At 41.5% G+C, this 23,594-nt stretch overlaps 1 protein-coding gene across 2 annotated transcripts in view; it reads right to left on the reverse strand.

Annotated features, from left to right (window-relative positions):
• The window catches only part of THRB (thyroid hormone receptor, beta), a 312,929-nt gene that overhangs the window by 84,316 nt on the left and 205,019 nt on the right, over nt 1–23,594 (reverse strand). For both annotated transcript variants that reach the window (XM_012644577.1, XM_012644578.1), the window contains one exon: nt 12,461–12,524. In XM_012644577.1, coding sequence (XP_012500031.1) covers nt 12,461–12,482 — 22 coding nt within the window. In that variant the 5' untranslated portion in view covers nt 12,483–12,524. The remainder of the gene's footprint in view (nt 1–12,460; nt 12,525–23,594) is intronic.

Raw genomic sequence — 23,594 nt, forward strand, 5'->3', positions numbered from 1 at the left:
AATCTATGGATACAGTAAAAGCAGTCCTAAGGTGAAAATTCATAGCCTTAAATGCTTACGTGAAAAAGACAGAAAGATCACAAATTAACAACTTAATATCACATCTCAAGGAATTAGAAAAGGAAGAGAAAACCAAACCCAAAGCCAACAGAAGAAAAGAAATAACAAAGCTCAGTTATAAAATCAATGTATACAAATCAGTAGCATTCCTATATACTAATAACAATCAAGCTGAGAGTCAAATCAAAGACTCAATACCATTCACAACAGCTACAAAGAAAATAAAATACTTATGAATATACTTAACCAGGAGGTGAAAGATCTTTACAAGGAGAACTATGAAACACTAATGAAAGAAATTACATATGATACAAACAAATGGAAAAACATATCATGCTCATGGATTGGTAGAATCAACATTGTTAAAATGTCCATACTGCCCAAAGTGATTTACAGATTCAATGCAATCTCTGTCAAAAAACTAGTATCATATTTCATAGATCTAGAAAAAATAATTCTATGAATAATTTGGAACTGAAAAAGAGCCCAAATAGCCAAAGCATTCTTAAGCAAAAAGAACAAATCTGGAAGCATCACATTATAAGACTTCAAATTATACTACAAGGCTATAGTAACCAAAACAGCATGGCACTGGTATCAAATTAGATACATAGATCAATAGAACAGAATAGAGAACCCAGATATAGTAATAAAACCATCTACCTACAACCCACTGATCTTTGACAAAGCAGATAACAACATACACTGGGGAAAGGAAACCCTATTCAATAAATGGTGCTGGGAAAACTGGATAGCCACATGTAGAAGAATGAAACAGGACACCTATCTCTCACTATATACAAAAATTAATACAAGTCTTTTATCCAAAAGACTTAAATGTAAGGCATGAAATCATAAAAATCCTAAATGAAAATGTAGGAAAAACTCTTCTAGACATTGGCCTAGGCAAATAATTTATGACTAAGACCCCAAAGACAAATATGGTAACAACAAAAATAAATAAATGGGACTTGATTAAATTAAAAAGCTTCTGCACAGTAAAAGAAATAATCGACAGAGTAAACAGACAACCGACAAAATGGTAGAAAGTATTTGCAAATTATACATCCAACAAAGGGCTAATATCCAGATTCTACAATGAACTCAAACAAATCAGCAAGAAAAAAAATCAAACTCCTCCATTAAAAAGTGGACAAAAGACATGAACAGAAGTTTTTCAAAAGAAGATAGACAAATGGTCAAAAAACATATGAAGAAATGCTAAACATCACTAATCATCAGAGAAATGCAAATTAAAATCACAATGAGATATCACCTTACCCATGTCAGAATGGCGATTATTAAAAAGTCCCAAAACAATAGGTTCTGGCATGGATGCAGAGAGAAAGAAACACTTATACACTGTTAGTGGGACTGCAAATTAGCAAAATCTCTATGGAAAACAGTATGGAAATTCCTCAAAGAAGTAAGTGCAGACCTATCAGTTGACCCAGCAATCCCACTGCTGGGTATCTACTCAAAAGAGAAGAAGTCATTTAATCAAAAAGACACCTGCACTCAAATGTTTATTGCAGCACAATTCACAATCGCAAAGATATAGAATCAACCTAAGTGCCCATCAATTCATGAATGGATTAAGAAAATGTAGCAAATATATACCATGGAGTACTACTCAGCCATAAAAAGGAATGAAATAATGTCTTTTGCAGCAACTTGGATGGAATTGGAGACCATTATCTTAAATGAAATGTCTCAGGAATGGAAAAACAAACACCATGTGCACTCTCTAATAATTGGGAGCTAATTGATAGGCACAAAGAAATGTAAAGGTCATTGGAAATCAAGAAGTGGGAAGGAGGGGAAGGGGGGAGGTATAAAAACCTACCTATCAGGTACAATGAACATGACTTTGGTGATGGGCACACTAAAAGCCCTGACTTAAGCCTTATAAAAGGTATCCATGTAACAAAATATTTGTACCCCCTTAATATTTTGAAATAAAAAAAATTAAGTAAAAAAAAAAAATAATAAGATGCTTATTTTATCTGGGATTGCAGAAAGGAAGAGATTGTATGAAAAATTGTCTACTTCCTTTTACATGAATTGTTTGCTTCAAATCTTATATTTAGATTACTACTTCATTAAGCATATCTTTCCATAAAATAATAAAGAATAACAAAGGCATTTCTTGTCTCTCTCTTATTTTTCAGAAAAAGAAAAATCCTTAAACTGTACAGAAAATTCTTTAAGGAAATCCTAACTAGGGTGCTAAATTTGAGCTGACACTGAAGAGAAAACAGGAATTATTGGGATGGGCTAAGCAAAACTATAAAAATTTAAGCCTACCTGCTTCTTAAAAAAAATACTCATTTTCATCTGTTTTTTTCCCATTGTATTACAGTAATTCTATTGGCTGTTTTCTTACAACTAAATTAACATTCAGTGAATACCTAGTGTATTCCACGTGCTCCCTCATCGTGGCTATTCTGTGTTGTGCCCCAGTGTTCCAGACTGTGTTAAGCGATTTGTATAAATCTTACATTCTCACCACTATTCTTTGAGAAAAGCTCAGCATTTTCAGCATTGGGATTTTTAAAAGAGCCCCAAGTGATTCAGACATGTAGTCCAGGCTGAGAGCCATAACTCTGTGGGGGCTGCTCACCAGAGAGCTACCTTCTCTTGAGGCCCCCAAATGGAAATCACTTAATTTATTTTTAAAAAATTAAAAATGAATAAATAAAAAAATCCATCCTCCTATATCCAAAAGCACCACATGACTAAAAACTACCCTAAGAAAAGCACAGAATAGCATTCTAAGCTGGATGCCTATAAAATCACTGTGGGACAGAGAAACGAATTTCCTCATGACTGCTCCATTTCTTCAATGAAAAACACTGGCCTTGGAGTGCATTCCTGAAGGGCTTTTTGATCACTTGCACTGGAGAGGTTGCTGCTCTGCAGGCCCATTTAGATCAGTGAAGGTGTCCAGTGGCTAAATGCAGGGTCTCAGGACCTGTGGGTCTGTCATTCGTGGGCAAAAGTAATAACATCACCCACACAGTCAGTGGGAGTAAAGCCTCATTAATTACTTCTCAGTTTGCCAGGTTGGCCAGGTTAGGCCTGAATTAGAGGGTAATATTTTGGATGTTTTTTGTAAGTACTCAGATGTCCCAACTAACATTTTCCAAAATATGTCCAATGGGAGGAAAAACCCCACTACATAAGCGATTCTCAAACTTCTGTGTGTGTCAGAATCATCTAGAGAGCTAATTAGGCACAAGAAGCCCAGGCATCTGTCATGATTAGGTAAGATGGTAGGCTAGAGCTTTTCTTTTTTTTTTTTTTTTTTGAGACAGAGTGTCACTCTGTTGCCCTGGCTAGAGTGCCATAGCATCAGCCTAGCTCACAGCAACCTCAAACTCCTGGGCTCAAGCGATCCTCCTGCCTCAGCCTCCTGGGTAGCTGGGACTACAGGCATGCGCCACCATGCCCGGCTAATTTTTTCTATATATTTTTAGCTGTCCAATTAATTTCTTTCTATTTTTGGTAGAGACGAGGTCTTGCTCTTGCTCAGGCTGGTCTCGAACTCCTGAGCTCAAACAATCTGCCCGCCTCGGCCTCCCAGAGTGCTAGGATTACAGGCGTGAGCCACCGCGCCCGGCCTAGAGCTTTTCTTATTTTAACTAAATTTCCCAGTGATTCTGACACTTACCACCAAGTTTGAGATCAACAGCTCTTTTTTCAACACTGGATGCACATTAGAATCACTTGAGGAGCTGGGGGTTCCACCCTAGACCCACTCGATTGGACTCTCTAGGGATGCGGCGCAGACATTGGTGTTTTTTGTTGGGTCACCAGGTGACTGCAGTGGGCAGGCAGGGCTGAGACCACTGTGTCCAGATCCTGGTGCTCAGAATGGGTTGTATTTTAGAGTTACCTGGAGAGTTTTAAAAGAATACTGAGTCTTGGGTCCCCACCTAGAGATTCTGATTTAACTGCTGTAGGAGGTCAAGTGCATCAGGATTTTACAAACTTCCCAGGGTGACTCTAATGGGCAGGACAAGTTTGAGCAGGACAAGGTTAGGTCCTCTACAACAGAGGGGGATCAACTTCCTGATCATCTGGCTGCAAATTTGGAAACTGAAGTTGTTCTGGGAGCAATTGTCTAAGAGTCCCTAGGAGTTTTGAGGGAAGGTTTTTGCTAATCTGACTGAATTCGGTGAGATTTTATTAATTTGGTCTCGGTTTACTATTAGTAAAGTAAAAAAAAAAGTAAAGTAAAGGGTGAGGGAAGACTGCCTAATACACCTTCTTTAGAGATACAGTATGCACATTAACATGATAAAGACTAAGAACTTGAGTTAAGGACAAAAAAAAATTAAAAAAACAACATAATCATATTTGAAGTCATTTAACCCAAAGTTTCCCAAGCTTTGGGAACTGATGGTCCAAATACTCCATAGTCTTCTATAGTGACCTTGGGCAAGTCACTTCCCCATGTTGGCTTTAGCTTGCCAATGTGTAAAGTCTGAGCCTTAGAGAAAATGCCTCAGTTCAATTCCAGCACCAAGACAAGAATGTGTCTGCACTCTGCAGCAGGCTTGGGGAGTTGGCGTTCCACACTAGTTTCCTTTTTAAAACACTGCCAAATTCCAGAGTGAAAATGTCATCCTAGCCTAGACTTGAAAGAAAAGCAAAGATGGATAAAACAAGAGCCTGGGACTTTTCAGTTGGCAATGGTGGCAGGTGGTGGTGCCATATAAAAATAACTCTTGGCTCATTGTAAGCAAAATAACACCATATATTCATTATGAACATTTTTGGTTGGAAAATTATTTTCAATTTTTTTAAAAGGACCTAGCACCTACATATGTGCAACTGCTGTGGACTTTGGTGGCATTTGGGAGAATAGAGAGGAAGATGTAACCCGACATAACAGAACCCTGTTAGGTGACGGTTGTTACTTGTGACTGTAGGCAGAGGCCAGGGAAAGGTGTGCTGGGCAATCCTTGGGTACAGCCGGCTCGAAGGAGGTTGAGATGAGTTTGTCAGAATGGTGATGATGGTCGTAATGATGTGAGGAGCAGTGACTGCAGTGGAGGTGGTGTGATGATGATGATGGTGGTGATGGCGGTGATGGTGGAGGTGGGGCAGGGCGTGGGGACAATGGGGCAAGATGTTGGGGTAGGAGAAGAAGCAAACATTGTAAAGGGTGCCTTCCAGGAGGAATATAGGAATTGTTGAGGAACAAATAAATATTTTTCTTCACTTTTCTGCTCCCATCTTTTACTCTCCATAAAGCCTTGTCCTTTTGACATTTTCAACTTCCTGATCACCTGGCTGCAGGTCAAATTTGGAAACTGAAGTTGTTCTAGAAATAATTGTCTAAGAGTCCCCCAGGAAACTTGAGGGAAAGTTTTTGCTAATCTGACTGGGTTTGGTGAGATTTTATTAATTTGGTAATTTTCAGAAAGCCCCTACTATTCTGTAGGAAGAGCCTCTTCCAGAGGAAGTTCAGGAAGTTACAGAGGAGGGATAGGAGAAGGACAGAGACAGAGTCCAGGAGGGCCAGTCCTTCTTTAGCCGGACTATACAGCAAAGCCCAGCATCCTTTACCCAGTCGTGTTATAGGAAGGGTCATTGTCCCTTCTATTTTCTGAGGATAAAGGAAGGATTTACTTTTGTTTTAAAGAAAAGGGTGATATGTTAGCTGCAGGAGAAACTCTCTTTTTTGTGGTTTCTTGATTTTCCCCTTGTCATGTGGGAACTGGAGAAAATCTGGAACTGAGGTGCCTGTCTCCTCTCATCCCCAGGCTAGATGGATGCCAGGGAGTGGTTTTCACTCTCTCCTATCAATCTGTGTGTGACAGGGAAAAAATGTAAAATTATAAACATTTATGGCTTTGCCCATCTGTGTTTTCCAAGGTGAGTGGGTTCCCAAAGATGATCTGTTTATTTTGCTGAGTGGGGTTTTAGAAGAAGATACAAACAGGGGAGGTGGACAGAAGAGGCTCATGATCTTGAAAGATGACAGGTGGGGCCACCGGGTGGCAGTAGGGGAGAAGAGGGAGGGGAAGAAGGATCTGGATGCTGACTGGGGCAGGGAGGGGAGGCTGTGTGTGCAGGCGACACCCGAGGTTTTTGGCCTCTGTGGAGACAGGGGGAAGAGGACATGAGGTTTCAGCAGTGACTGTGAAAAGTGGATCTGTGGTGAGAGATGTTCGAGGATGAATTTAGGGACTTTTTGTGTGATGTGTGTGCAATAGCTTCCCTTCTGCCCTCAAGGCATTTTGGGGAAGACTGCTGTTTCCTTTCTAGCCTACTTGCAGTGAGATTTTTATTTCTTTTAGGAGTGACACCATGCCAAGGAGTGGGGGCGGGGGGAGCAAAAAGGCCCCCATTGCATTGTGTGGTTAAATATCCAGAAAATAAAATCACGTTCTTTTTTGTAATTGGGGCTCAATGAACAGTGGAGCTAGCTCTTTGAGCAAGTCTGTATTTTTCTTTCTGCTAAACTATTCACGGCAACATTTGTAATGTCTATAGACGGCTCTATGGAATCCAAGGCCACACTTTATTTTTGGTCACATCTGGGGAAACAGGAATTCAGAAGAAAGTGAAATAAGCTTCCAGATTCCCCTTCAGAATAATTATGCCAGGAGCGAATACATCAATCTAAAGCCTCCCTGCTCCGGAGCAAGGTGGAAAGGGAAGTGCAGGGCCATGTTGGCACCCTGGCTGCTGGTCTCCCTTGGCTTCTGTTACCTCCTCTGCAGTCCTGATGTTGGGAGGAGGGACAGAAGGACGTCCACCGCTGTCAGGTTTTGCGCTCCCTTCCCCAAAGGCTAGGGCAAGGGTGCTTTGGGTGGGTGGTTGGTGCACAAAGGGTAAGTATGAGAGGGTGTTGTTGAGAAAATCTCCAAGTCATTCCTGTGTCTGATTAAAAAGAACTACAAGTTGAAATAAAAGTGCTAATTCATCCTAAAGAATCCATCGATCTCTTTCCTTCAGCACTTACCAGAAGATATTTCTAAGTTGGACAACAAAGAAATAAATCATGAAATGACACGTTAAATAGAACTCACTATATATAAGCTAAAAACTTTTTGTATGTCTGAAAATGCCACAGTATCAAGTTTAAAATTTATTTGTAAATGGTTCAAAATAAAAGTTAGATAGAAATAGGAGGAGAGAGGGAAAAGATTAAAGCAAATGTGATACAATGTTAACATTTGAAGATTCTGGGATTTCTTTACATAAATATTGCAACTTTCCTTTAAGTATAAAATTATTTCAAAATAAGAAATATTTTAAAAAGATCAAATATTACCATACACAAAGAAATGACACATATTCTAAATTGGGAGAAATACTTGTAACATTTATAATAGACGATGAATTAATTCCTTAATATCTAAATCACAAGAAAAAGACAAACACCACAGTAGAAAAGTTTAACAAATAGGTAAGCTACAAAATATGAAGTTTAAGTGGCCAATCAGTGTATGTGTGTAATCAAATTCATTATCAATACGAAAAATGTAAAGTTTTGAAAATGTGTGCAAAAATTTTGCCTAATAAATTGCCTCCTCAAAAAAAATAGACTAACTGCCACAAAACTGTACATCTGGAGGGCATATGATTAAATGGAGGCTGCGTTGCTGGTGGGTGTCTCAATGGATCCAATAATCTGGTTACAATTTGGCAACAGAAGAAGTTTTTAAAGCTTTTCAGTCTCTTTGATCCAGCATTTCCTTTTATTTAGCAGAATTTATCCTGAGGAAATAATTAGAGATGTACAAAATTATGTACAAGGCTGTTAATTATATATTCAACATATCAATGTATATTCAATAAATATATACTCATCATATGTTATTTATAATAATATTGTGTTACTAGACTAACAATCAGGGGCCATGTCACCATATGATGGATTACTAAGTAGCCAAGAACAAAATCCTTTTGAAGAAGAGTGTTTGTTGACAATGGGAAACGTTGACAATATGTACACTGTTAACATTAGTTATCTTTGAGTGGCGTCATTATTTTGTTAATAACCTCTGACACCATGAAAAGCTATTCTACATAGGTTGTAGGATATATGCACCGCTGTGATTCTATTTGTGAAGGAATGAAATAGCCATGAGGAAGCAGTTGTAAGCCTAAGGAACACCTGAAAAACAACATGGGCTTTACAAAAAAATACTGAGTTTGCCCTACTTAAATGTAGGATATCTCAAAACACTAAATATATTGCTCCAGAGTCTGCTTTCACTTTATACCCAACCATTAATATGTATGCCTTACTTTATGAAAATGCAATTTATAAATATTTAAAATCGAAGTATAGATAATCTAATTTTAAAAGTAAAAGGGGAACTAGGAATGAACTAGTCTCATTTTCTCATTTAGTAGATAAGGAATCCCAAGATCTAGAGAGATTAAGTGACTTGCTTAGTTAATATCCTTAACATATAAACAGGTTCTACAAATAATGAGAAAAAGACAAAGATCATAATGGGCAAATGAGCAATAAATATGAAAGAGCAAATTGCAGATGAAGAAATGCAAGTGGCCAATAAACACGTAAAAAATAACCTCAGGAGTAACAAGGGAAATGTAAAATTTTTAAAAAACCTATATTGTTCTTAATTTTGCTTAACAAATGAGCCCCTCCCAAAATAAGCAGACAAGAAATAGTGCAAAGATCACATGGCAGAAAATATTGGGGTAACAACTGAAAGCTCTTGTCTATCCTTGCAAGCATCCCTCCCTTGGTACCAAGGATACTCCCAATAATAATGTCTTGCTAAAGAAAAAGACAAACACCAAATACAGAAGTGAAACGAACAGGCGAGTCACAAAGAAGAAATCCAAGTTAAATAAATGAATGAGGAATATATTATTCACATTAAAGGATTCATAATAGTGTGACTTAAAATTACTGGAGGCCCAGTTTCAACGAAAACATCAAATACTTTGCTAACTTTTTGCCACATCCTAACTTCATAAAGCTAGGTTCAGTGCAAGCATAATAGATCCTTGTTTCTGTCTCTTCTGGGATAGTTAGAGTTTGAGATCTTAGTTTCCTGTTCAGCCAGGGTGAAAACCTCTAACTTTGGTATTTAAAACTTAGAATTCATATTCATATCTTAGAATGAATTCCCCTATGCTGTGAATCATAGTTTTATTCAAAATAGAGCTCATTATGATGTCATAAATGTCAGCACAATTTCCTTCAGATTACCTAGGAAATGGTGCTTAATTGCAGATTAATAAAATATGGTATTATGGCACTTTTTTTACTTTCCTCTTTAAGAATCAGTATATCTCAACGAGTGATATCATACAGTCCTAATTTCAAATTAGGTGGGGTAAAGAAATGAGAAAATTTTGGCAAGATCTGACTCCATTGTAACTGATATTAAATAACTACAGAAAATAAACAATTTTTCATTTGTGTTAGTGCAAAATACATAAATTTAATAAGCATTGTGGCTGAAAGAGCCTACAAAAACATACCTCCTTTATCTGAAATGCTGGCCTGTTTCATTTTAGGAAAATAGTTTCAATGTTCTCAACTCCTGCTCATTTAAAAAATGATTTTCTTTTCTTAAAGGTTAATTGATTTCCTGTATTGCATAACAGTGATATTACCTACTATGTTTTTCAAAGAGAAAATGTGTTTATTTGTTCTTTAAATTATGTTCTTAGAGCAAACAGTTCTGATGGCTTACAACTTTATTATGGTCTTCTTTTTGGTGTCTTTTAAAAAAATTTTATGGATAAATCATAGTTGTACATATTTATGAGAAACACATGAAATTTTGATATAAGCATACAATGTGCAGTGATCAAATCAAGGTAACTAGGATATCCATCACTTCAAGCATTTATCATTTCTTTGCGTTAGGAACATCCCAGTTCCATTCTTTTCTAGTTATTTTGACAATAATTATTGTTAACTATAGGTACCCTATTGTGCTACTGAGCCCGAGCCCATAGTAAAAGAGAGGGGGGGGGAGAGAGAGAGAGAGAGAGAGAGAGAGAGAGAGTGAGAGAGAGAGAGAAAAGGACATTGTTTTATTTTACACACAAACGAGGGTGCTTAAAGTAATGATTTTCTCATCTAAGCCCATTAACATATACTGAACATATATGTGTATGAAGAAGGTTCCTTTTGAAAGTAGAACTACGATTAGTTTCTCTACTATGAAGCAAATGCTGGAAGTGAAAGTTCCCTCCTTAACTAGGAGGCATTGGGGTTCCAGTTCAGCCTGCGAGGAAAGCGTCCCGGCTTCTACAAGATGGGCAGAGAAGCTAGCTTGTGAGTCTGGATAGCTCAGCCCTCGAGTTGACTCAGCCTTGGGGGTTCTGCCAACAGTAGGACGGTCTAGAGCTAGAAGACAACTTCCTGGACCACTGGGACTCAGAACAAGGGTCCACAAACTACAGTCTGTGGGCCAGCGCTGACCTGCTGCCTGTCTTGTAAGTAAAGTTTTACTAAAACACAGCCAAGCCCATTTGTTTACACATAGCCTGTGGCTTTTCATGCTACAACAGTAGAATTGAGTAGTTGCGACAGACGCCATATGGGCTGCAAAGCCAGAAATATCTATTCACTGGCTCTTAAAAAAAATGCTGGCCCCTGATCTAGAGGGGCCTGGGATGGACGGTCAGTCGTGTGCTCTATCTAGAACTAATCCTCATGGCAAGCAAAGACCATTTTATTACTCATTTTTACACCAAGTTTTGCCATTTTCATATGTCTCAGGGTATGTTCTTTGAGTCTAGAACTTTTTGGAAGCTTTTTCAGGTGGGCATATTATCATGGAGTATAGAGCCACTGTTGTGTAGCACTGGATCTCACACTGCCCTTTATTGGAGAGGGAGACCTTGGTTTTGCAGTGGCTACCTGTTGCCTGATTTCTGTGTGCTCACTCCTGCATGTGCCTACAAAGACTTACATTGCCAACGTTCTTTCGACTGAGATCCCTCTCCTTCCAGTAGAATCTTGGAGGCTGTAGCTAAGGTTGAATGAGCATGTCTATGACGTAGAAGGTGTGAGATTTAAGAGGAGGAAAATTCGGCCTAGTTGGCAGCAGAATAGAAATGGGAGTGGGTGCCTTTTGGTGCCTGTTAACATGAAATAAGATGGAGAGAAGATGAGATGTGATTCTGAAGCCCTCACTTCTTACAGGTGTGAATCATTCTGGTTCGCCCAAGCACTCTATCTTTTTGCTACATCAGGAGCTTGAGCATGGGTGGGAAGAGAGGCCAGGCAATGATGCCAGGAGAGATAATGTTTATGGTCGTTGAGAGGCTTCCAAACTTTCAGAAGGCTGAGGGGCCAATTTCAGTTGCTTCAGTTTCTCAGGTATACTGGAGAATGGATTCTTGGGGGAAATGTCCTGAACATTTAGTTCATCATAGTGTGGGAAGGAGACATGAACAGATTATCAAAGGTCAGGCTGCATCCATGACACACAGAGATCTATGGGGACCTGCTCTGCTGCCATGGTAACCAAAAGGATAGTCATGCTCTTGGTGCTAGGCTGGAAGATGTATAGCCAAGGTCACAAACTCACAGAGTATGGATTGATTCCTGTCAGCAGACATATTTTGACTGGCCCTTGAGTCTTTGATATTTTTATAAGTTCATTGTTAACATTTAAAAATTAGGATATTTCATTTACAATCTCGATTTCTCTTGAAAATTAGAAATTTCTGAACACACAGAATTTCATTCCTTCTTATCAGTGATTGCCTAGGTTGGGGAATAGCTTCCCTTCAGGAAGAACCCAAGTTTTCCAGTTTTATTTGTTTTTCCTTATACCCACCCTTTGCAGTCATCTGTCTGGTTGTGTAATCTGCCCCGGCCCCTGGGCCCTTTGAGTGTGCAACCCCCATGCTATGTGTTGCACAAAGAATTTGTGCTATTGCAACCGTATATTCCTCCAGGGGTTATTTTGTCTCTCCTTAGACCCTTGCTAAGAGTTTTATAGCTCACTTGTATCTTATGTGATCTAATCATATTACATTTTGACTCTACTGCCCAAAGGAATAAACAGCCCACTTTGGGGAACATACATAGACTCTGTGGTCACTAAGTATGCACAACCGTTTGTTATCTTAATCTAAATGACTGCAAAGAGTACACATATTTAGTGTACAATGGTGATCTTATGATGGTTAAAAACTAGTTTTTCACCATGAGTAATCATTTCCTCTCCATCTGTCTGGTGATGGCATCTCTCATAATTCTGCAGAAGATGGAAGCACATTTGCAGGGATATAGTTACAGGGTTTAATAACACTTATGGGTTTGGAAATAATTGTTGCTAAGACTCTCAAGTTTGTCTTTAGGAAGCTTAAATTTCACTTCAGGTGGAACAAAAATAAAGACACACAAAGAAAATTAAAAATATATAGATACCTGTCATACTGTTGGGAGTCATAGGTTAGTAATCATTCTGGATCCTTTTCTTCACTGACATCTCCTACAAAGAAAAAATACCACAGATTATAACCTGCATTTTCCATAATGTGTTGTTCCAAATAGTACCATGTGCATTAATTAGTTTGAGGCAAGATTTGTTACTCTCAGCTCAGAACTGGGGATACTGAAGCATAGGTGGGCTATGTGATAAGTGTGAGTTTACAAGACTTCTCAATTTTCATCTCAGGATTCCTTCTATAAATATGTTTTTAAAATAATATTTTTTTCGAGGTCACGTTTTTCCATCTCAGGTTTTCAAGAAAGCTACCAGCCCACTGACTTGCTTTTTTCCCCAAGAGTGGCTAAGATGTATTAGCATCTTTATTCTAGATCCTTGCTTCTCAAAGTATGGTCTATAGACCAGCAATCTCAGCATTGCCTGAGAGCTTCTCAGAAATAGAAAATTTGGGTCCCACTTCGATCAGAATCTGCATTTGGACAAGATCCTTGGGTGATTTGTGTGCACTTTAAAGTCTTAGACTCACTGCTCCAGAGAACTGAATCCATATTTCCATCTGCCCACTTATGACTTTTCCACTGTCAGAGCTGAACTCCTCTTCCTCACCACTACCTCAGTGAAATCCAAGAGCAACAGACAGACTTGGCCCTTGGACTGAGCAAGGAGGCCCGGTGGGCGTCAGTGACCAGAGGCACCCTGACTGGGGAAAGAATGCTGAAGGATGTGTACGGTGGATGACACGGATGGACACAGGTGGCTGATGAACTCAGGTCAGAGTCCTTCAGCATATTGCTGGGGATAGATGAGGAGTGGGTTTCTTTTCCTGGAGGGTGGTCTTTTCTGTGTCCAGTGGTAGATAGTGGCAGCATGTTGGCTTAGGAGTAGCACCGAAGCCCATGGCATGGGTTCAAGGGCCAATGCTGTCATGTACTGGCTGTGGGACCATGACAAGTAACCTAAAGTACTGGAATCTCCATTTCTTCAGTGTAAAATGAGGAAACTAATACTTGCTCTACTTATTTCACAAGGCTGAGGTTAAACATGTTATGAGTGAAAGTGCTGGGCAATCTATAACGTACTACGCACATGAGAGCCATGGGACAGGGGAGGAACCATCTCGATGTTAAATAACTGGTTGGAGAAAAGGAAGTATGTGGGTTATGTTTCCAACACAGATTTACACATGGCATTCATGCTGTCTACACACTACTACTGCAGCAATGAATTCACACCTCGACCACAGTTCTTGTCTCATCCTGTGGAAATGACATGTTTACATGCTGTCTTTCCCAGTAGGCTGTCACCTCTTTATGGCAGGGACTTTCTCATTTTTATATCTTCCACATTGAGCAGAGTACCAGATACATAACAGGTACTCAACAACATATGTTGAACAACCAATAAAATAAAATGAATGAAGCTGATACGACACAGTGTGAGCTACCTGAATTGGCATCTGATAGAGGAGACGAACATCAACTACTAGGAAAACGCATTCTTGCTACTGATGAGCTTTTCAAGGGCCACCAGCCACAAGCCCTCTGTCCCATCCAACTTATCTGCCCAGATGCATTTTGAGTGAGAGGGACCAGATTTCGAGGTGCCCTATGGTAAAAGCACAGGTCATACCCACAGTAGTGCCTGTCCTGACTCTGCTGCTCTTCTTTGAAACTATGCTGCCATTGACCTCCCCTCCCAACCCACAGAAGCTGCCAGGTTTTCACAGGACATTGCTCCTGAATGTTCTGGAAAGGATGGGGAACATGGATCAAGCTGGGCCAACCACAGTGCCCTACCTCTGGCCGGACTGGTTTATTAGGTGGGCTAATAAGATGCTTATTCAGGATACTTGGAGAGACAAACATAAAGGGAAGGAGGGAGGGAGGGAGAGATATTATTTAGTTGCTCTCCAGGGGAAGAATTTATCACAAGTTAAAGCTCTAAGACTGTTTGAGGCCAGGTCTTTCAGCACCTGGACAAAGCCCATCTGAAGGTGAGAGGATCAGTCTGGCAGAGAACGTGAAGTGAAAACGGAATGTGGTGCTTTCAGTTCTTCCTGAGGCCTGGCTGTATCCCCTCCTGCCCCTCCACAGGTTTGGCTACTCAGCCCTTCCTTGGACACCCTGAGCAACACATTTCCCTTTCTACATAAGCTAGTTTGAGTCAAGTTTCTGTCACTTGCAACCCAAAGAATCCTTACTGATAATACCTATATTAAAATACAACATCAAGACAAAAAAAGAAAAAAAAAAGAAAAGAAAAAAGAAAAAAAAGAAAAAAAACACAAATGTGTCAGAATAGTTTTGTATTCTTTTCATCATCTAAAAGGTAAAGCTACAAAAATCCCAGTATGTTCTTGCTATGCCATTGGTTTAAAAATATCTTCATTTTCAAAATCCCAGTTGAATAGGCATTTGAACAACAGGAAAGTATTGTGTGTGAAGCAGTAAATATCTAGGAACAGGAAAAAAATCTTATTAAGTATTTAGGAATAGTGTTATCACCACAAAATTTAGTACTGATTTTTCGATTTAGCATTATTTTTCTTCAACCATAGTAAGATTTAGTACTCTAGTATTTTAGTATTACTATATTATAGCAATAGTATTATTAATACTATTACAATAGCATTAATAGTATACAAGTATTACTATTACCATCGTATTTTAGTATTGGTTATTACTTAGTATTTAGTAGTATTTAGTACTATTTTCCTTCAATGAGCTCTCGAGTTTTAAATGCGATTCCAGGAAAGCCTCTAAGAATCCTCTGGAGTAGACAGGTATCCCAGGGCCTCATTTTCTGGTCATCCTATAATACACCATAGGTGTCAACAGAGTGCTCTGTCCTGAGGAGGGGAAATCCAGACATGGTCCTTTCCAGAGCCATGGCAGGAGCCTGGAAGGAGAGGTCATTTCTACCTGAGTTTATCTGGGAAGGCTTCTGAGTGGAGGCCTTTCTTTTAAATAGGCATCTCCCCAGGTTATAATTTAATCCTTTGTTCTCATCTTTGTGCTCCGATGGCCCAAGGACTACTCTGAGAGAAATGAGCCTCGTACAGAAAAACTGGGCAACTCCTTTACATTTCGCAGGTTTGAAGCAGTTTGAGTTTTTAAAGCCTCGCAGTGGCTGGTGGGTGGAAAGCAGGCCAGTTAGATGGCCACGGCAGGTGGCGGCAGAGATGGTGAGAGGGCGAGGGGCTCAAGTGACATTTAGGAGGTAGAAATAGCAAGACACGGAGATGAATGTAATGAGCATGTAACACTGGGATAGACACTACGGATGCAGGCAGGTTAAGGGGGGCTCTCTGCCCTTGGGGATTTACAATCCGTTTGATAAGCCGGCTGTGAAATAGCAGCTAAAAATACAGGTCACAGATGCCATGTTCCAGGGAGCGGTACTGAGCTGCATGCAGGCAAAGCCTTCCTCTGCCCATTCCGCCTGTTCTCAGTGCAATGCCGTGTCCCTTGGGTAAGCTCATTCCCCCTGGAGGAGTGGGAAAGTGAGCATTCACCTCTCAAACACATAAAATGCATTTTTATTTTAAAAATCCAACTGAGGGGGAAGTTGTTATTGAGTACTCTGAAACTGAAAAGTAAAGGAAATTATTATCAACACTTAGGAAATAGGATCAGGGACTTTGAAGACATTGGGCTCCATGCAACCCGCCGTGAGCGGTGGCTGCTGCTACTATCTCGAAGGCCATCACCGGGCTGCAGGGCCGGAAATGTGGCCTGTAGGACAAGGGCCGGCCCACATGTGGGCTGCTACATTTTAGGAGAAACATCTCACATAGAATGTCCTGGATGGTGGAAAATATATCTCAAGGAAACGCTGAAGGAAACCTAGAAGAGGGAAGAGTCACATGAAAGGTAGATAGTGGTCTTCAAATATGTGAGAAGCTGTCACGTGCAGGAGAGTTCAGGTGTGTCCAGTGGGCCAAGGACAGGTGAAGAGATGCAGCTGCAAACTGCTGAGGCCCTTTTGTGCTCTGAGGTCTAAAAGAGACGCACGTCTCACAAGCAGGGGCAGCTGCACAGAGGAGCACACTCTCCTTACCTTGGGCTGCTGTTTGTTCTCAGGGTATATCGAGCCTCCCTTGAGAAGACCAGCATCTTTACACTGCAATAAAGCAGGCGCCCTGTGTGAAATGGCTCTAGGGATAAGTTAAAGATCTGGTCTAGGATCCACCTTCAAATTCTCCTCTAAAGCTTCATTCTTTAGCTCAGTTGGATCTCAACTATGGGGGGTGTAGACTCCTCAAGGAATGTAATGAAAGTTACAGCCCCCTCCCCTTAGAAACAAGCAAATGATTTGGCATATATTTTCGGGGGAGTTCACAGACAGCTCTCACATGTAAAACCCATTCACAGACACCACATTAAGCTTTGGCTACAACTTTGATCATTATTAAAATGCAAATATCTAATAGAAAAGACGTGAGTTGATGCAAATATAATCCAGTGAATAGAATGGAAAGGAGACACAAGAGCTGGTTTTGGTGGGGAGCACAGAGAAGAGGAACAATTAAGTGTAAGCAGATCCCTTTGTGGGTGGAAGAAAGAGGGGTTTCTCAGGAGCAAGGCTGGAGGCTGAAGAGGATTCTTCCAACCCAAGGATGTAGTCTGGAGCTGCCCATTCACCCATCAGAGACCAGCCCCGAAGGCTCTGGGTCATTCACGATGGATTAGCCTGCAGCCCACCCCTGTGGGGCTTGGGTGAGGAAGCCAGCCTGTGACGCAGGGGCAGAGGAGCTGAGCAAGAGGGATGAAAGATGTGTTTGGAGCGTCAAGGAACAGGTGATTAATTCTACCTGTATGAGGGATCCCAATGGTGACAACTGAACTTGGCTTTGAAAAAATGAGCCAGGTTTTCTTCCAGGCAGGGAATGGAAAGCCTGGCTTGGGAGCAACAAAAGAGCACAGGGAATATGACTGGGGGGCAGGAAGTGACCAAGAATGACACTGTAAATGTGGTTTGAGGCCAGATGGTGAGGGGTCTAGAAAGGCTTGCTATGGAATTTGGACTTTATCCTGTGGGAAATTGGGAGCCAAGGAAGGTTCTTAAGGCAGTGACCCCATTTGAGAAAGACAGCCCTCCCGCAGAGTGCAAGAGGAGTGTTCAGGGGGCTGACCCCTTTGGTGGCACCTCTTTGGGTGGGATCATTGCTATTTTCCTGTCTCAGTATGCAAGATCACAAGGCTAGACTAGTACCGGAGAGAATACCTCAACTCCTTCTTACAGAACTCCAGACTGCTCACCTTTGTCCCCTCGTGTTTCCTTTTGTCCCATAGAAACTGCAGCATTGAAGGGACATCTGTAAAAATGATCCCTTGAAAAACCTTTCCATCCAGACAGAGTGAATCACTGTTTATACCATCTGTACACTGAATCTGAAACGCTGCTTCCGCTCACACCTCAACATCGCCCTTTTCTGAGGAGGGTGTTTTGTGGCCTTTCCAGACTATCTTCCTTAGTTTCTTTTCCTTGGCTGTCTCAGGAGGAAGCAGCCCAAGGTAGCCATGACTGCGCTGGGGCTGTGGGCAGGGAACTTTCGTAACAATTCTCTTGGCTCATTTTAAGAGGTCAGATGCCCAAGTGTTAGGTTATTACGAATTCTGGCCTGAGGCCATTATCACCAGGACAGTGCTCAGAGAAGGACAGACCCACCTTCTCACCTGGTGTCAAGAGAATGTGAAGAGACAAGGAATCTTGTCTCTGGATGCTCTGGATTTCCCACACAGAGGGATTTTAGAAGTTGCTATACGAGAGGAGGGCACAGCTTGGGGCTGTGTCATGAAGTCGTGTTACGGAGCAGGCAGCTGTTTTATACAAGGTCTGTTTGGTATTGTGGGGCATTGGTCACTGCTGGAGTTCCTGGGATGGGGCTGAGCCCTTTGCCTCACCCTGTCCCCACTTTGGCCTTGTCACTGCTCTGTCTATGGCATCTGGAAGCACAGCTGGGTATATGCAAATGGCTGTCCCCTCAGGTGGGCTGCACACCACACTAGGAGGGCAGTGAGGCCGTGGCTCTCTCAGACATGAAAGTGGAGTTTTCCGTTCTCTCCCTCTTCCCCTCACAGGAAGAGAGGGGGAGACTTACATGAAAACTTTGACCCTGCATTTGGGAAACACTTTAAAGAGCAAGTTCAATCCCAGGTATGGAGGAAAGACTCCCGGACTGGGCATCATTCCAGATGTTTTTGAGTCTCAGCTCAGTAGTTCGGGGATTGTGGACAGGTTCCTCAACTCTGTGAGCATCATTTGTAAAGAGAAATCACAATTCCTGTCCTCCCAGGGTTGTAGTGAGAACCAAGGGAATCGGAAAGTGCTTGTAAATATAAGAGTAGGACACCAATGTAAGGGATTGAGAGAGTTCTTCATTATGATAGTCATTATTAAGATCTCATCATCTCCTGGCCAGCTCCCATCATCCCTACGGTTGGGGAACTGGGGCTATTATCTGGTCTCCACTTTAAGTTTCCCTGAGGTGGTTTAAAGACTCAAGGACAGCACAGAAGCCACCTCCCTAGGTGCCATCATTGTTTCTCCTCTCACCTGCTATTCTCCTCTTTCAAGGCTGAATTTTACCTTTTGTGAAAATTTTTCTTCCCTTTCAAGGTTACGTTTCATGTTCATTTAGCCTTGTTATGGGGGTAAGGAAGGCTGGACACAGACATGAACTTGACCCCAACTCTATAGCTTCCTATACAGATGCAGCCCCCGTCGTCCCTCCCTGGGGCTTTTCTATTTTAACAGTAAGTTTAGGACCCAATGCAGTGAGTTGATAATGATTGAATTTCTGATGCTTGGAATTAGTTGAGAACTCACATAGAGGGAACAGAGGCAAAGTGTTTTCACATCATATTTCACTGCGACCCACCTTTTACACTTTGTAAAATTAACCCTATTTGGGAACGTCCTATCAAAAAATCAGTAAGAGAAAAAAATTAAAAGCGGCAGAGTTAGACGGGATGGGGTTAGTTAAAAAGGCACATAAGACTCTGAGTTAGTAAGTAAAGACGTGGACAAGTAGTAGGAGCTGTGCCTGTCACATGGCCCGGGGGTTAATCCAAATGGATCACTTCTTAGAGGGGAAGGCACAGAGTTCCTCCCTGGGTGTGGCAGGAGACTTGAGCCCCACATTATAGACAATAGCAAATGACTTTTGAACGGCAAAGCTATAATTTTCATTTCAGATTTTCGGCAGTCACTGTAAGTGTTTTGCCTTCAGGGAGGGAGATAACACAACCAGGGTCTGTGGTTGAAACTGAGCTTAATTTGCTGTGTCTGAGATTTTTTTGTTGTTGTTCTTAGCAAAATGATTAGCCTTTACTTCCACTCCACCCACACCTTTTAATTCAAGTTCAAAAATTTCATTCCAGGGTTCCTTTCTACTCTTCATTTTAACCTATGTCTGGGCCAAATCACTGTCCCCTTTTTCCCATCCCCTTCCCCTCTCTTTTTCCATCTCTCTCCCAGGCATGTCACCACGGAACATTGGAAAGAGCGTTGGCTCTGCCATTTACCAACAGAACGACACGTGGGATATTAAAGGTCAAGAGTTGTGTTCCTAAAATGGGGATTAGATCATCCACCTCAAAGGGTTACGTGTGGGGTAAGTAGGACAATGCACGTGATACATGGTGGTGTTTTTCCACCCTCACATGCTAGGTTCTGAGCAAAATCCGATTCCTTCTTTGAGGACTAGGTCAGCAGTTGTAGGAATGGGATTCCCGGGGTCAGAGTGGGCTAGAAAACAAGCATAAAAGCTCCCTGCAAATCTACATCTAATTTATTGTCACAGTGAGTGAAACATAAAACACTTTTTAAGCAAATAATGCGGTGATAGGAAAGTGAAGAAGAAACCAGTCAGTAAAAGTTTCATGAGGCCAACTCTGAAGGGATTAACTTAGCCACCTGCTATGTTTATAGCACATTTTCCTCATAGCCACTGTCTCGTACAGGTGAACGATCATCTCTGAGTGCTTCCAAGAAATGGAAGCTAGTCCCTTAAGAGGACAGCGGATAGGTGGTTTGAGGAAATGTCTGACACAACAGGAGAAACAACTTCAATCAACAGATGCCCTGTTGGCCAAAGCAAGCGCTTAAAACTGACTCTACTGCCACCTGGTGGAGAGTAGGGTAACTTCTTCGTGCCAAAGAAAAGCTCAATAAAGCGCTCCCGTGTGCGTGTGTGTGTGTGTGTGTGTGTGTGTGTGTGTGCGCGTGTGGTGTGATGAAGGACTGGAAACACATTCATCATGTCAGGGGAATTAAACAATTCCTGAGGAATGAGGGTACCACACTGAAGCACCAGAATATATAATTTTGGTTAGGTGACTCACCGAGACACATGCATGAAAAACAACAAACGAGAATGTGAAAATCAAACATTAGGGCTGAAGCAGATTTTTTAAATTGACTTTTAAAAAGTGTTTGACGATGAATAAGACAACAACAAACAACCCACTCTCTCTCCCAACCATGGGCAGCTTCATAAGGAAGGACTCTAGTACTTGACCACTTGATAAAGGTATCATGCACAGTAAAAAAAAAAAAAATACAAAAAAATTCAATCTTGTCCCAGGGAAATGGCATCTCCCAATCTGAGCTCGTGCTCTGCTGCCTCCGGAAGCTGCAATGAGCTGCTTGCAGATTTTTACCCCTGGGATAAAAAGAATAATCTTAAGGGAGTGTTATGAAGACTGCTTTGCTCCTAAAATTCCTTGAAGGTGAAAATAAAATTCTCAATTATAAATATAGTTACAATTGTTTACTATTTCTTCAGTGCCAATGGGGGCAGCGGAGGGGGCTACATTGCAAAGTTCCTGTAGAAATTGACTCCAGAAACTTCGTGCAGTCTCCATTTCCCCCTCATTTGGTTCTGTCTGATCCTGCTTGGTGAAGGTCCTGCTGGCTAACGTGACCAGCAAATTCAGTGATACCTGGGGGGTGCCAGGTGCATAGTACAGCACCCATAGCCTCAATTTTGTCTTTCGACAAAACGTTTTAAAGGTAATTTTCAGGAATGCACCAGAGCAATTATTAGTTCAAATTTATAAGAATTAAACCATTATGTTTAAGTCATGAAGAAAGGACTGGGACACTAAATCAGAATTTAGGTTATTATTATTATTTTTTAAAATCACAGGAACTTTGGTTAAGGGTTTAGTCAGGAAGCTGGAATGGGTAGATCTGAGCAAGAAAGTTAGAAAGGAAAGAAGACCCTCAAAGGTGCATGTAGTCATAATTTTCTTTCAGCATTTCCCCCTGATATTTAAGTTAAATTCACAATGTGTATTTCCTTAAATGTGCTAGTTTGAATGTATGATCCTGCCAGAATGTGTACAGTCAAAGTATACACGGAGGTAGCGATGCTATTACTGAGATTACAGAGATTCCCAACTTTCTTGGGACATGGCATTCTTAGTGTTTTAGTAAAATTTTTTTACAGTGACCCCAGGTCAAAATAAATACTTAAATGCTCTGTTTATTAAGTAATTATGCCCAAACAGCCTGACAGTAGGATATGCATGGTGTCTGACAGTTGTTGCTGGTTTCCTTCAAATATTAAGAACATCCCACTGTATTTCTGTGGTTTGCTGTGGTACCCGGGATGCCTTGGTATAGAGTTTGGGAACCATGGCTGCACCAGCTTTGGGAATCAGTGAGAAATCAAAGGGTGTGATTTGCATTATCTTCTTTCACCCCTCACTCTTTGTGAAAACATGGCCACATAATTTAACCTTTAAGTTTCACATGGCTAAGTGAGACTGCCTGGTTTACCACTGAGGAGTAGAAAATGAGACACAGAGGGAAGTCTTAGCAGGATTTAAGGCAGTCCTGGGAATAAATCAGTTTGATTATCATTCAATAATTTCCTGAGTCCCTATCATATGGAGAGGTTGTGATGAAGAATCTAAAAAGTGAAAGAACCCAGCCCTTACATCATCTAAGAAGAGGATGCAACAAGGCATGCTGTCACTGGGAATCACGGGGATGCCAAAGATAGCTGAGAAGCTGGCTGGATACTGAGCACTTTAAGCTCTTAGGTGAAACTCTGACAAATGAGCATGGGATGCTCAACAGGTCGGAACCCTTGCATGAGTACCTCAATAGACAGATAAAAGGCAGGTTGCCTGCTTTTCCGTTCTGTTCTGTTTCTGACTTACAGGTAGTGGTGCGCCAGCTAGAGCTACCTATAGCATAAACCGAACTGGCGGTTCTCAAACTTTGGTGAACACACGGAGGGGGAGGGGCTTGTTAAAACAGAATGCTGCGCTCCACCCGCAGAGTTTCGGATTCAGTTACTTTGGGGGCACCGGAGAGTCTGCATTTCTAACCAGCTCCCAGGTGATCTGGCTACACTTCCCAGGGACCACGTGTTGAGAGTCACCAGCCTAAACCATTTAGGGACATGTTGGAGGTACTGGGTCTCCATCCTGCTAGGCTACGCTCGACGCAGGGCACGCATCCCCACTCCATCCTGACCAGACACAGCACAGCCTTCTCTAGAACGTTTCCAGTGAGAAGGCAGGTACTCCCGCCAACGTACCTGGTTCTGTTGAGGAACTGTTACCTTCTCTGAAGGCCACTGGCGTTTTAAATGAACACTCCTGAATTTGGGACACTCAGGTGCTATAGTAATAAGATGACAATGAAACAATATAAGAGGGATGTTTTGCATTTTCAAAGGGCTTGGCTTTGCACTCTGCTTGCCTGTAAGTAGGGACACAACCACGGAGCCTGCAGAAAAAGTGGTTCTCAATTTGCAAGGAGGGGGTTCATGGCAGAATCACCTTTGCTCACCATCTCTAGACCTGGGGCCAAGCAAGTGTACCTAGAAAAGGCCTGATTTTGCTGAGAACTTCTGCTCATGAGAAAAGCGCCTGGGTATGAGCATGAGAATGGGGACAGGCCACCCTACTGTCATCCTCTTACGTCTGCAGCCATCCACTCTGCTGCTTTGAGCCCACATGTGTGCCTTACCATATTATGTCCTGGTCGATTTCCTCAGGCCTACAGAGAACTCTCTTCCCATGCCTCTTTCCACCCTTCCTTGGGTGGTGGCAACATCTTTATTCGAAGCACATTGCCAATTAAACCCGT

The sequence above is a fragment of the Propithecus coquereli genome, unplaced genomic scaffold (genome assembly GCF_000956105.1).
Source record: "Propithecus coquereli isolate 6110/MARCELLA unplaced genomic scaffold, Pcoq_1.0 Scaffold214, whole genome shotgun sequence".
Lineage (NCBI taxonomy): Eukaryota > Metazoa > Chordata > Mammalia > Primates > Indriidae > Propithecus > Propithecus coquereli.